Source organism: Budorcas taxicolor, chromosome 1 (genome assembly GCF_023091745.1).
Source record: "Budorcas taxicolor isolate Tak-1 chromosome 1, Takin1.1, whole genome shotgun sequence".
NCBI lineage: Eukaryota > Metazoa > Chordata > Mammalia > Artiodactyla > Bovidae > Budorcas > Budorcas taxicolor.
The window spans coordinates 205,667,912-205,682,397 of NC_068910.1; the positions used below are offsets into that span (position 1 = coordinate 205,667,912).

Here is a 14,486-nt window from a genome sequence, read left to right on the forward strand (position 1 = left end):
TTCCCTCCATCAGGCCCCCAGCTCTCTTGTATTTTCTCTCTCTCTCTCTCTCTCTTTTTTTTTTTTTTCACTCTCATTAAGACCAGTGCTTTGGACAGAATCTGACCTCAGTAATTTAGTACTTAGTATGTAAGTATGTATCTGAGCATAATGTGAATTTTGAAGCTTGTCTTCAAATATGGAGTATTTGTCCTTTATTCAAAGGCCTCCCCACTCCACAGATCTGATGTCAAGGTGTGGGGCCAGGGGACACCTTCACCTGTTAACAGCTTTCCAAAATGCTGGCTGGAACACCACTGAATCCTGTTCAGAACTGGAAGTCTTTTTCTTCCAAGAGTGGGATGCATGTGCTTGAATAATCCCCAGCTTAGAATAATATATGGCAGGTCTCAGTAAATGCACACCACAGAGATTACTGTATCCATTTGAAACATCTGAAAAGAGAAAATTGATGTAGATAGGGACAAAGTAGGGATACACTTAGTTGCTGCTGAGTGTGAGTGAGATGAGTAAGCAATTTTCCCTTATTGACTTTAATTTCTTCCTAGTGTGTCACGTAATTAAGTTCTAGTCATTTGGGGAAGATACAAAAAATGGTATGAACTGATATCCAGCAGTAGGAAAGAATGGATTTGACTCTATAAAAGTGGAAGCACTAACTACCATTTACTGGCTGTTGTGCAAAAATTAAATAATGTTATCATGAAGATGTTATTGTGTGTTTGTTGGGATTAGGTTGCCTGCAGAAAACGCAAAATTAGTGTGTATCAGTTAGTCTTTGGTGTGTAACAAAACAATCTCAAAACTTAATGGCTTGGAACAGTTTATTTCCTATGATTCAAAGGATCAGCCGGGCAGTTCTTTTCCTCTAGGATGATTTGTCTGGGGCCAAGAGTCTAGGATGACCTCAGGTACCAACCCAGTCCTCGACTGGAATGACCAGACCTTCCCATGGTCTGACAGTGGCCTGTCCCCCCAGGTGACTGGGTTGGGTTTTTTTAACATGTTGGAAGAAGGGTTCCAAGTACCAAGAGACCTGAGTTCAAATCTCTGATGTGTAAGCACCTTTCAGTGTCTACTGGAATACATTTTGTAACAACCTGTTACCCAAAGAAATTAATGCACTCAAGCCCAATTTCAAGAAGCAAATTCTCTTGATGGGAGAAGTGGCATTCTTTCTATAAAGTGGCATCCATATGGAGATGGGAAGGAGTGTAGAAGCCATTTGTGCAAGCAAGTTACTAACACAGTGGTTTAAACAATGTCAGTTTTATGTCTCTCAGAGCTGATGTAAGGGTTCCAAGGTTATGAACCCAGACTCCTATCTCATTCCTACACTCTGTGTGGCCTCTGCTCCCAAGGCCCCCTCATCATTCAGTCAAGTGCCTATTCCTGCCAGCTAGTCATTGGCAAAGGACCTATCCCTGTCTTAAGCATATTTCTGGAAGTTGCACATAGCATCTTCACATCTATCCCATGGGCCAGACAGTTTTATATGACCGCATCTCTGGGAAATGGATTTGGGGTGGGGGGCGGGGGGCGGAATTAGCAGATTGTGCTACATATACCATTGTTACTATTATTTCCTTCTACATTCTTGACTGATATAAAGCATACCAAAAAGACATTTTGGATGTATAAAGTGGTCAAGTGGTATTAGCTAAAAGTTTGATGAAATAAATTCTTATCTTGAAATTTTCATTATTAAGGAGGAAGGGACAGAATTAAATCTCTTAATGGAATATCAACAGCTAATGCTCAGCTTGCCTGAAACAAGCATGTACCACCACCCGTAGCTTTCCAGGTCATCTTTTAGGAGTCACCATTTTTTAAAATTTCTTTTCATTTTACCTCTTTGTTAAGTTCCTAGTATATCAATGGGAGGAATTTAGGTGTGGCACCAGGAAGAACTTACCTGCTCTGCCAGGTTAAGACTGGTTCAGTTGGGTGTCACCTACAGAGGTGTTCTTGCTAGTTCTCTCTGCAGACTATTCTGGCCACTGGCAATGCAAATACGGGATTATCCTTTGATATCCCTTTTTGTTTCAGAGAAATGAATCTGCTCCAAACATGCCTTACCATTGAATCCCAGCAGGTGGGTTTTGCCTTCAGAGGATTCACTGTAATGAGATATTCCATCCCAAGCTCTATTCCATTTTCCTTTTTCCTCTTCTCTAGCCCAGATTGCCATCGCTGGCGAAGGCATGGGGATCAGTCATGAGCTGATTAGTCTGGAGGTCAGCTCCCCTCACGTCCCAGATCTGACCCTGATAGACCTTCCTGGCATCACCAGGGTTGCTGTGGGCAACCAGCCACCCGACATTGAATATCAGGTGAAACTTCAGGCCCCATCCTGGCCCAGGTCTTGTGGGGGAGAGGCTGCATTAGAGCATCAGTGAGTCCAGGACCAAGCTTGAGGAGTGGGTATGGACAGGTGGGGAATTTGGAGCATGCATTGGTCGAAATTACTCCACCAAGTTGGATGGAAGCTTCTGTGGGAAGAGGCAAAGTTGGGAAAGCATTTTATTTGTGTTTTATTCAGTGACTCATTTTTGGTTATAGTTACACTCTATGCCATATCTAAATTGGCATGCATTAGGAAGGGGTTTTATGTGGGAAGAGGGAGCATTAGGAGCAAATATAATGATATTCCTGTATCAGTGAATCTCACCCTGTGGATTAAAGATTTAGAGAATAGTCAAGCAATTCTTTTGGCATCTTATTTTTCATTGTGACCTTCAGATTTGAGGTCTTGGGAAATGATTTGCGAGTTAAAACCTCACAGTGTTCCCTCAGAAAATGTAGTTTTTCTGCATTTCTCTGTGTTTGCTTCTTGGAAGAAATACCTCTGGGACTTGGAAGGCCTGAAGCAAGTCAGGACCTGTCTCAGCTCTCATACCCTCTCATTTTCTTATAGATCAAGTCTCTCATCAGGAAGTATATCCTTAGGCAGGAGACCATCAACTTGGTGGTGGTCCCTGCTAACGTGGACATCGCCACCACAGAGGCGCTGCGCATGGCTCAGGATGTGGATCCCCAAGGAGATAGGACCATAGGTAAGAAGAGTGAAATTGTTAGTCACTCAGTCATGTCTGACTTTGTGTGGCCCCATGGACTGTAGCTCTCCTAGCTTCTATGTCCTTGGGATTTCCCAGGCGAGAATACTGGAATGGATTGCCATTCCCTTCTCCAGAGGATCTCCCTGACCCAGGGATTGAACCCGTGTGTCCTCCATCTCCTGCACTGCAGGCAGATTCTTTACTGTCTGAGCCACCAGGGAAGAATCTAAAAATGGTAGATGGCTTGACAGTGGGAGAGCATCTCTTAAATCCAGTGGGTGTTTCTTGGTACACATGAGTGGGGACCTACACCCAGCAGATGAGAACCATTCAAGAACCATTGAGGCCAGATGACTCTTGGGCCACAACTGACTCTTATTGGCCATGGGTTGACCCATAATCCTTGTTTATCTGCTGATAAGAGGCGTTGTGGGTTCAGGGGTGGGGCAGAAAGTAGTTATATCAGTTGATAATGCATTTTATGTAGAATAACCCATGTGTCCCAGAAGGATGAGGGGATACACAGGATGTGAGGTATCCATACAGTGGGATAGTTCTGTGCTGTGCTTAGTCGCAAAGTCATGTCTGACTCTTTGCGATCCCATGGGCTATAGCCCGCCAGGCTCCTCTATCCATGGGGATTCTCCAGGCAAGAATACGGGAGTGTGTTGCCATGCCCTCCTCCAGGGGAATCCTCCCAACCCAGGTCGAACCCAGGTCGAACCCAGGTCTCCCATATTGCAGACAGATTCTTTATCATCTGAGCCACCAGGGAAGCTCAGTAATACTGGAGTGAGTAACCTACCCCTTTGCCAGGGGATCTTCCCAACCCAGGAATCAAACCAGAGTCTTCTGCATTGCAGGCAGATTCTTTACCAGCTGAGCTACCAGGGAAGCCCACAGTGGGACAGTATCCAACCTTAAAAAGGAGGGACATTCTGACACCTGCTACAATGAGGATGAACCTTGAAGACATTGTGCTCAATGACATACGCCAGTGCCAAAGGACAAATACTGCATGACCTCAATCATATGAGGGACCTAGTGTGGTCAGGTTCATGGACAGGAAGTGGGGGAAGGGAGAAATAGGAGTTAGTGTTTGGCGGTTACAGAGTCTCAGCTGGGGAAGATGAAAAGGTTTTGAAGATGAATAGTGGTCAAGGGTGCCCAACAACGTGAAAGTGTTTCATGCACCTGAAATGTGCGTGTAAAAATGGTTTAAGTGTTATGTTTGAAAAAATGCATTTGGCTGTAAATAGCAGAGAGCCTGAGGGCAGTGGCTGAAACAAACAGCAATTTATTTTCACACCTAAGAAGAAGCCTGGGCAGAGGCTGCTCACCTGTGTACCAGAGATGCTGTCAGTCCCTTCTGCATTCTGCTCCACCATCCTTAGCTGCAGGTTCTCATTCTTTGCTTGTCCTGCTGCCCATCCTGCCTGGGATGAGAATCTCTCAGCCAGGGCTGCAGCTACAAGTGGGCACAGTAAACCTCAGAGTTAATCTTGGGCTGGACAACCGCATAGTGCCTCACATGCAGATGGGTCCAAGCTCAGTGCAGGGTTGTGATGATGCCATCTTGGAATACTTGTTTAAACAGGTGTTCTGCATTTTCATTTTGCAGTGGGTCCTGCAAATGACCTAGCTGACCTGGTCAGACTCTTATTTTCCCAAGCGTGAGCCAGGCCCCACCTGCACCAATATTAACTGAATAATTTTTAGAAATGCAAGTCCCTTGATCCCACCGAATCTGCTGAACCAGAATCTCTGGAGCAGGGCCTTAAGGTGGCTTAGATGCACAGGGAAGTTTGAGACCCATAGCATGAGAGTGAACTCCTTTGCTGAACAGGAGGAACATAATGGGCCATTACATGCTGCTATCTCTCTGGCGTGAGAGCCAAGATCTGGATGAAGTGAACTTAAGGAGCACATAGGGGCTGAGCCTTGCACCTTCACTAGGCGAGCTACATTGTGGAAGCAAGCCCGGGGCCAGGGGACCTCGCTCCCCAGGAGGGGAGCTGACCTTACTCCTCACCCTGCGAAGATGTGAACATTCTATAACCAGAGTCTCTGGGTTGCAGGAATCTTGACAAAGCCCGATCTGGTGGACAAAGGCACGGAAGACAAGGTTGTGGACGTGGTGAGAAACCTGGTCTTCCACCTGAAGAAGGGCTACATGATCGTCAAGTGCCGCGGCCAGCAGGAGATCCAGCATCGGCTGAGCCTGGACAAGGCCCTACAGAGAGAGCGGATATTCTTTGAGGATCACACACATTTCAGGTATGTGCATGGAGCTTTCCCAGGGAGAAGCAAAATTAAGGACCTCCTTCCTCACAGGAGAAATGCATGCTGTCCAAGGTTGGCTGTTGAGAGTATCCCTGTGTGTCTGTTCCTTTACGGTGACCATGGGGAATCTGCCTGGAAGAGTAAAGGAGGAATTCACAAAGTAGGCAAAGAATAAATCTAAAACTTTGGAAGAAGGCGGAGACTTTTTGCAATAACTTATTATAGTTCTGAAAACAGGATATAAACGTAAGTATAACAGGATGGAAACAAAGTGGAAAACCCAGAAACAGACTCAAGTACGTACATTTGGTCTGTAATAAATGTGGCACTTCAAATTCCTGGGCTTTGTCAGTTTCATTATCAATCAGTAGCACTGAAATAATTATTTAATAGTTGGGAAAAGTTAAACATGTCCTTACTTAACATGGGATACCAAAATAAATATCAGTGGAAGTTTAAAATTAAGTACAAAGAAAGTACCACTTCTCAGAAGAAAATATAGGCGGAGAATTAATAATCCCAGGATAAAGGCCTTTCTAACCCTGATGCCAAAAATGAAATTTTTTTTAAAAAGGATGATACAGATAAACTGGTTATTTTGAAATAATAAGAAGGTGTAGAGTTGGTGGGAAAGGAGGGGTGTGGGCTTGCATCTCCGCTACCAATAGCGCGTACTGAGATCACACAGGTGTCCCTAAGGCTGAGTTCCGTTTCTAGGAATTCCACACAGGCAAGTAATCCGAGATGTGTTCAGTAATGTCCCCTAAAGCGTGTTCAGCACAGATTTGTTTTTAATTGTGAAGACTGTGGAATGTACATGTTGAAAATCATGGGATTTGTATGGTGAAATCAGAATAAGAGATCACAGGGCTGGCAACCATTATAGTGCTGTGCCAAGGAGATGCCAATAAAAAGATCCTTACAAGATGTTGAGAAAAAAGTGACACATTCACTGAGATCCCTTGTGTGTGCACATGTGTATGTGGGAGGAGACACATGGCCTTTGTAAACATTATCATATTGGATGTTCCCAGAAGCTTGCAGAGACACATAATTCAGAAGAGATCCTTGCAGTCCTATGTTCATAGCAGCGTTATTCACAATAGCTAAAAAAAAAAAAAAAAATGGAAGCAAGCTGAGTGACCACTGATAGATAAACACAATGTTTATCCAAAATGGATTAAAAAAATTCCATCCACACAGTGGAATAGTATTTGGCCTTAGAAAGGAAGAAAATTCTAGCACTCGCTATAACACGGCTGTACCCTGAGGGCACTATGCTCAGTGAAATAAGCCAGTCATGAAAAGACAAACACTGTGTAATTCCTCTTATACAAGGTCCCTAAAGGGGTCAAAACATAGAGACAGGACCTGGGGGAGGGGGTGGGGAGCTGCTTAATGGAAACAGAGTTTCAGGTGGGGAAGATGAGCTGTTTCTGGAGGTAGATGGTGGTGATGGTCACACATCAATGTAATTGTACTTAATACCGCTGAATGTGTGCCTACAGGCCTCCCAAGTGGCACTCACCGCTTGTGAGTAAAGGACTCACTTGCCAGTGCAGGAGATGCAGGTTTGATCCCTGGGTCAGGAAGATCCCCTGGAGGAGGGCATGGCAACCCACTCTAGTATTCCCACCTGGAGAATCCCATGGACAGAGGAGCCTGGTTGGGCTACCTTCCATGGGGTCGGAAAGAGTCAGATGTAACTGAAGTGACTTAGCTCACACGTGTGCACTTACAAATTATTAAAGTGGTGAATTTTATGTATATTTTCCCACAATTAAAAAATTCGACAGGTACAGAAGCTAAAACTTAGGTATGAGTGTACTCTTGCAAAGATATGTGTGAACTCATGTTTCCTGGCTGCCCTTCATCTTAAAAAGTCCTTTAACATGTGGAAAACTGTGTAGTAACTCACTCTACAAACACATATTTGGAAGGAGTGAGAGGAGGGCTTGGTCTCCTTCCCCAAGCAGCTCATGGTTTAAGTTGTCATTTTGGAGAAGTGTGGGTCCCCCAGTCCAGGCTTCATCCATGCACCTGTGTAAATATCTGTCAATATACGTTCATGAAGCCCACTACCAATATGCACTGCGTATACAGAAGGGTATGTGCATGTTATGGAAACATACCTCTAGGTGATATGTGAACTTTTATAAAGACCATTTGTAGTCAGGTGTCATAAGACACATTTACTACATCAGCTGGAAGGGATAATTCTATACCATTTTCGAAATATGCAACATTACAAAAATTCAGTCGTGATTCTGTGTGATCCAGTTGCAGGACATGCCATCCAGTGGGAAGTAACTGCACTTACTTTGGCTTTCCCCAGCAACAGAGAGCCAACCTGCGTTTTCTGGCTAGACCCAAGTGAACAGGAACGTTGTCTTCTCTTGCAGGGACCTTCTGGAGGAAGGGAGGGCCACTATCCCCTGCCTGGCAGAAAGACTCACCAATGAACTCATCATGCACATTTGTGTGAGTGCACGCAGAGCTGAGCAGAGTCTTGCAAGTGCAAAGCTAACCCATGTCGACACACATGGATCGCCTGGACATCTTGTGAAGATGTGGGCTCAGATTCAGGGGGCGTGGATGTGGCCTGGGATGCTCCCACGGGTGTGGCTATTGCCTGTCAGAGGATCACGTGCTGAGTGGGATGCTGATAAACTACCCACCCGGCCTAATTAAACATGAGCGTCTTGCAGGCGCTGGCCTAACCCTAGCCCTTCCCCATCGCCAACCGCAGCTCGTTCCCTGTTCATATTTATGTCTTTCTGTTGTTTTTCTCAGAAAACTCTGCCCCTGTTGGAAAATCAAATAAAGGAGACTCACCAGAGAATAACAGAGGAGTTACAGAAGTATGGCAAGGACATCCCAGAAGAAGAAAGTGAGAAAATGTTCTCTCTGATAGAGGTGAGTACTGCCAGTGGCGCCGAGCTGGGGAGCCGTACATCACTGTCCACAGGGATTGTGGGTGTCACGCTCATCCGTCTTCACTTCCCTAAAGCTGATCCAAACTCGTTCTGCCCACTTAGCACCAAAACGGGCCTGGAGTTAGAAGGCGGGCAGGGAGTGGTGGACCACCCCATGCGTGCCATTGGCTCTTCCTCAAGTGCGCTCCCTCACTGGGGACCCCCCAGGCAGTGAGGGGAGTTTGGGGTTCTGTGCTGCCCAGGCTTCTCTCCTGTCCTCCCACCTGGCCTGAGAGACAGCACAGAGGGACTCATCCATGCACACGACTGCCAAACTACCTTGCTCGGTTTAGAATGTCTCTGCGGATTGTTTTTTCCTTCTTGGCAGAAAATTGATACATTTAATAAAGAGATCATCTCAACAGTAGAAGGGGAGGAACTCGTGGGGCAGTATGACTCCCGACTGTTTACCAAAGTACGAGCTGAATTCTGCAAATGGAGTGCTGTGGTTGAGAAAAATTTCGAAAAAGGTGAGTCTGAGGCACCACGGTAAACACGTCAAGTTGAGCTGAGTCCAAGGCTGGGGGAGGTGGGTGATGGCGGTGGTCAAGGATGGCCAGAGTAAGGACTTGGTAGCGTGAAAGCCACATGTGCTGTTTCAAGTCCCTGAACTCTGGCCAGCAAGCATCAGGTTCAGATTTCAGAGGACACCTGGAGAGAAGATGCAGATTCAATGGCCCATGCCAATCACGACTCTTAGAAAAATCAGTTTTCCCTCAACAGTGAGCAGGTGAGCCTGCCATGTGTGTTATGCCCTTTGTGTTCCCAGTGGTGCTGCCCCTGAAATAATCCAGTGGTTAATCCACTGAGGCCTTGACACCTGGCGTGTCCTGTGATGGATCTTATAGTCACTGTTTCGCTGCCGTCATCCGGTGCTTTACAACCTCACGGACTGTAGCCTGCCAGGCTCTTCTGTCCACGGGATTTCCCAGGCAAGACTAATGGAATGGGTTGCCATTTCCTCCTCCAGGGGACCCTCCCAACCCAGGGAGCAAACCTGTGTCTCCAGGTTGGCAGGTGGATTCTTCACCACTGTGCTACCTGGGAAGCCCTTACAGCTGCAGTGATGGAAAGAAAATACAACAGCATCTTGCATCATCACATCCTCCGGAGTCAGAAAACGTGATCTGAAATTTATTTATTTATTTTTTTTTACTATTTTAAGAACCCTAAACTAAATCATACATTGACCAATGAGAAAACTGCAGCAGCTGAGGGAACTTTCAATTTGCTTTTATTCCAACAATCTGATGGTGGAGGGGGGCAGTAGGCGATGGTGGTGGTTTCATGATTTATTTAAACTGAGCAGAGGTTCAGATTGACAGTCCTCCTTGGCTTTGAATAATGAACAGGGGGAGAGAAATCAAGGGAGTTTCTACATAATTCAGAGGCTGCACCTTTATTCCCTGGCAGAGGGCACAGAGGGCAGCGTAGGATGTGAACCTTGGGGACCAAAGTCCAGGACAGTCATTCCTGGGGTGCTCACTTGTCACGTGTCCACAGTCTTTGTGCCACTTGTTGCTATTGCTCAGTTGCTTGGTCGTGTCCGACTCTGCAACCCCATGGACTGCAATACACCAGGCTCCTCTGTCCTTCGTAATCTCCCAGAGTTTGCGCAAACTCGTGTCCATTGAGTCTGTGATGCCACCCAGCCAGCTCGTCCTCTGTCACCCCCTGGTGCCGCTTACAGAAGCCAAGTCCTTGAGCAGAGAGTTGTACACCTGCTGTGGCAGTCTGTTCTTAGGTCAGGGAGGGGGAGCACCATGCTAACGCCTTTCAAAGAAAACAACAGTCTTTGGCTTCTGGAAGCTCCCTTGTGGCATTGCCTGGCCAGGTTTTTACGGAAAAAGTGCTTATGGCAGACAGCCTGTGAGAAAAATGGCTCATTTTTTAAAATGATCAATTCCTCCCAACAAATGATCAGTTCCATATCACCGAGTGTCCAAAAGTAAGAATTAAAAAATAAACTCAAAATGGATCAAAAACCAAAGTGTACAAGCCAAAACTATAAAACTCTTGGAAGAAAGCATAGATTTAAAACTTTGTGCCCTTGGGATTAGGTAGTGGTCTCTTTACCTAGGACATCTGAAGCAGAAGCAACACGAGGAAAAAAATGATATGCTGGATTTCATCAAAATTTAAAACTTGTGTGTATATCAAAAAACACTATCCAGGAGCACGATCAAGAAAGTGAAGACATTCCACAGAGCTGGAGAAAGTATTTAAAAATCATGTATATGATAAGGGTCTAGTCTTTATAGGACTTCACTTCCCAGGTGGTACTAGTGGTAAAGAACCTGCCTGGCAGTGCAGGAGACCTAAAAGCTGTGGGTTTGATCCCTGGTTCTGGAAGATCCCCTGGAGAAGGAAATGGCAACCCACTTCAGCATTCTTGCCTGGAAAATCCCCTAGAGAGGAGCCTGGTGGGCTACAGTCCATAGAGTCACAAAGAGCTGGACGCAACCAAAGTGACTTAGTACTTACTCACTAGTATTTACAAGATGTAAAGAACTCTTACAGCTCAACAACAAGAAGAGAAATAACTCAATTTAAAGATGGACAAAGGATTGGAATAGACATTCCTCAAAAAAAAAAGAAAAAAGATACAGGTATAGCTAATAAGATTGTCTTCCCAGCGGCTCAGTGGTAAAGAATACGCCTGCCAATGCAGGAGACATGAGTTTCCTCCCTGGGTTGGGAAGATCCAGTGGAGGAGAAATGGCAACCCACTCCAGACAGTGTCCAACCCTGGACAGAGGAGCCTCGGGGGCTGCAGTCCATGAGGTGGCGAAGAGTCAGACACAACTGAGGACGCACACACATATGGCTAATAAGCACGTGACAAGATGCACAATATTGTTAGCCATCAGAAATGCAAGTTAAATCCCATCTCACATGTCCTAGAGTGGCTCTTATGCTAAGTGGAAGAAGTGAGACACAAAAGGCCACAGGACGTACAATTCCATGTACATGAAATGCTCAAAACAGGCAAGTCCATAGAAATAGAAAGTGGATTAGTGGTCTCGGGGGCTGGGTAGAGGGAATGGGGAGTGAGTGCTGATGGAAACAGGGTTCCCTGGGGTGGTGGAAATGCTTGAGAATTAGATAGTGGTGATGTTTGCACCACTTTGTGAATATACTAGATATATACTTTAATAATGGTGAATTTATGGTATGCCAATTAAATCTTAATTTTTTTAAATGCCTTTCAGAAAGTATCTCCTGACCAAAAGAGGGTAACCAGGCTACTATCCCTGGTTAGTTCTTCAAAAAGAAGGAACCTTAGTCCTTCTGAATCATCCTCCCCCCACCCCATGAAGGAGGTTCTTCACACCCTAGTTTGTTTAGAGTAAAAAGAATTCCAAGAATATAGAGAAAAAATTAAGTGCTTTACGTGGTAAACAGTGATAACATGTCACATTAATAATCCAACTGTATTATCCCTCTGGTTTATAAATACGTTTTACTCCTGCTGCAACCTGGGAATATATGCTGAATCACTGACTTCAACTGGCGTTATGATCATTTCTTTATTTTTTTTAAGTAAGTCCACCTCGAGCGGCATGTGGGATCCTAGTTCCCCGACCAGGGATCAAACCCTCGCCCCCTGCACTGTGCCCACAGAGCCCTAACCACTGGACCACCAGGAAAGTCCCCATTTCTATTTTTTAAAGTGTCTGCAGGTCATAGTATTCTATGATATAATTTTCTTTACAAAATCAAATTTGATTTCCCAAATTTCCTACTCAAGTTACCTTTTCCCGAATATGTCTTGGGACTTCCCCAGTAGTCCAGTGGTTAAGACTCCACCTTCCAATGCTGAAGGTGGAGTCCAACTGAACTAGGGGGCCCTGGTTCAGTTCCTGGTCAAGGAACTAAGATCCCACGTGCTGTGGTATGCAGCCAAAATTTTTTTAAAATTCTGTCTTAGTAAGTTTCTGCATTTGCTAGTTTTCAGTGTCCTTCCCTGGCTTTACACGTGCCATCTTGAGATGACTAAGGACAGTTATCTCAAAATCTGTTTCTTTATTGCAATCCTTGCATCTTTTTCAATTTGAAAATCAGATTTGATTTTTTTTTTCTTGCTCCTCTGTATTTTCAGGAAGGTCAGAATGCTGCTGTGTTCAGCCAAACCAGCAAGGTTATTTCTGCAAAATAATTCAGAGCTATCCTTTCCTTCTGTAGGTCATGAAGCCATACGTAAAGAAATAAAGCAATTTGAAAATCGGTATCGTGGCAGAGAGTTGCCAGGGTTTGTGAATTATAAGACGTTTGAGATCATCATAAAAAAGCAGGTCATAGTTCTGGAAGAGCCTGCTGTGGACATGCTGCACACGGTGACAGGTGGGTTCTTGGTTTTACTTTAGGCATTTTATCAATATTTCTAGGACAGGGTCAAAGCCAGTACCTCCTGCTGGGGTGTTTTCCAACACAAGCAACCCAACCAGTCTTCTCCAGACTCTAACGGGTGTCCAACAATTCATTCCCCTTCTGACACTAACTGCCTGGAGTTTGCACAGGGCTCAAACTGTGCAAGGCTCAGCTCACAAGACCCGCCTCTGTGGATGGCAGCTCTGTGTCTGAAACTCCTGTATTGCTGAGTGACCAGCTATAATCACAGTTCCCACCACCCACTCCTGGGGTTCCATACTCAGCTGGAACAGCTCACAGAACTCAGGAGCATACTCTACTGGTTTGCTATAAAGGATTTGCTTACCTTTACCAGTTTATTAGTGGCATTTCCCAGATGGCTCAGTGGTAAGGAATCTGCCTGCCAATGCAGGAGCTGCAAAAGACACAGGGCTTCCATCTCAGGGTCGGGAAGGTCGCCTGGAGAAGGCAATGGCAACCCACTCCAGTATTCTTGCCTGGGGAATCCCATGGGCAGAGGATCCTGGCAGAGTACAGTCCTGGGATCACAAAGAATGGGACAAGACTGAGTAAGCACACACACGCACCAGTTTCCTGGTGTTGGATATGAAAGATTGCAAGTTTGCAATGAAAGTTTGCAAATGAACAATATGCATAATGTGTGATGTGGGCGGGTCACAAATGCTTCTGTCAGAGGAGTGGTGAGGGCGGGACTACCCTTTTGGCATGTGGTCATGTTCACCAGCCTGGCTATCTTTGAGCCCGGTCATTAAGGGTTTTTATGAAGGTATAATCAATTATACAGCTTCCCTGGTGGCTCGGATGGCAGAGTCTGCTTGCAATGAGGGTGACCTGGGTTCGATCCCAGCATTGGGAAGATCCCCTTGAGAAGGGAATGGCAATTCATTTCAGTATTCCTGCCTGAAGAATTCCATGGACAGAGGAGCCCCGAGGCCTACAGTCCGTGGGGTCACAAAGAGTCGGACATAACTGAGCTATTAACACACACACACACACCCACACACATAAAATCAATTATCCCATGGAAGCATAGTCAATTTTTAATCCAATCTCCAGCCCGTCCCCTAGCCCCTAGAAGTTGGGGAGAAGGGGGAAGCTGGGTTGGAAGTTCCAGGCTTCTAATCAAAGGCTTGGTCTTTTGGTGACCAGCCCCATCATGAAGCTGTCTAGTGCCACCTCGTTAGAACAAGCGATGCAAAAAAAAAAAAAAAGAACAAGCGATGCTCCTGTCACCCAGGATATTCTAAAGGGTTTAGGAGCTCTGTTTTAGGAACTAGGGACAAGAACCAGATGTATGTTTCTTATCGTACCTCACCTCCCTCTACTCCACCACTTGGCATACTTCACGCTCTCAAAACACTATTGTTTATTCAAAATCTCTGAGAAGTAAGGTTGACTAAACAGCTGTACACGATAGGAGTGGGCTGAGCCTCTAAAGTGCGGCATGAACCTGAGACGGTGTCACTGTGGTCACATGCCAACTGCAAGTCACATCGGCACTCCGGAGGAGAAGCACAGTCCCTCACAGTACTCACCACCCCCTTCTCCTCGAGAATCTTCACTTCCCGGATTCCTATTTCCTGCTCTGAGCTTACTGCGTCTCTTCTCTGTCGTCTCCTTGGCCGACACCCTCCTCACTCAGGCTTCAACTGTGTCTCATTTTAGCATCGAGTCATAATCTTGAGGATCTGTGAACTCGTAGGGGTGAAGGGAGGACAGCCTTTTCACAGTTGATAAGACATGTGTTTCTTCTTTTTTTACTTTGACCTTTTATTTA

The 14,486-nt window shown here is 45.5% G+C and overlaps 1 protein-coding gene across 1 annotated transcript in view; it reads left to right on the top strand.

Annotated features, from left to right (window-relative positions):
* Nucleotides 1–14,486, top strand: part of MX1 (MX dynamin like GTPase 1) — a 29,233-nt gene that overhangs the window by 8,353 nt on the left and 6,394 nt on the right. Inside the window, exons 6-12 of the mRNA XM_052649848.1 lie at nucleotides 2,179–2,333; nucleotides 2,918–3,056; nucleotides 5,138–5,336; nucleotides 7,745–7,823; nucleotides 8,136–8,258; nucleotides 8,646–8,787; nucleotides 12,503–12,661. Coding sequence (XP_052505808.1) covers nucleotides 2,179–2,333; nucleotides 2,918–3,056; nucleotides 5,138–5,336; nucleotides 7,745–7,823; nucleotides 8,136–8,258; nucleotides 8,646–8,787; nucleotides 12,503–12,661 — 996 coding nt within the window. The remainder of the gene's footprint in view (nucleotides 1–2,178; nucleotides 2,334–2,917; nucleotides 3,057–5,137; nucleotides 5,337–7,744; nucleotides 7,824–8,135; nucleotides 8,259–8,645; nucleotides 8,788–12,502; nucleotides 12,662–14,486) is intronic.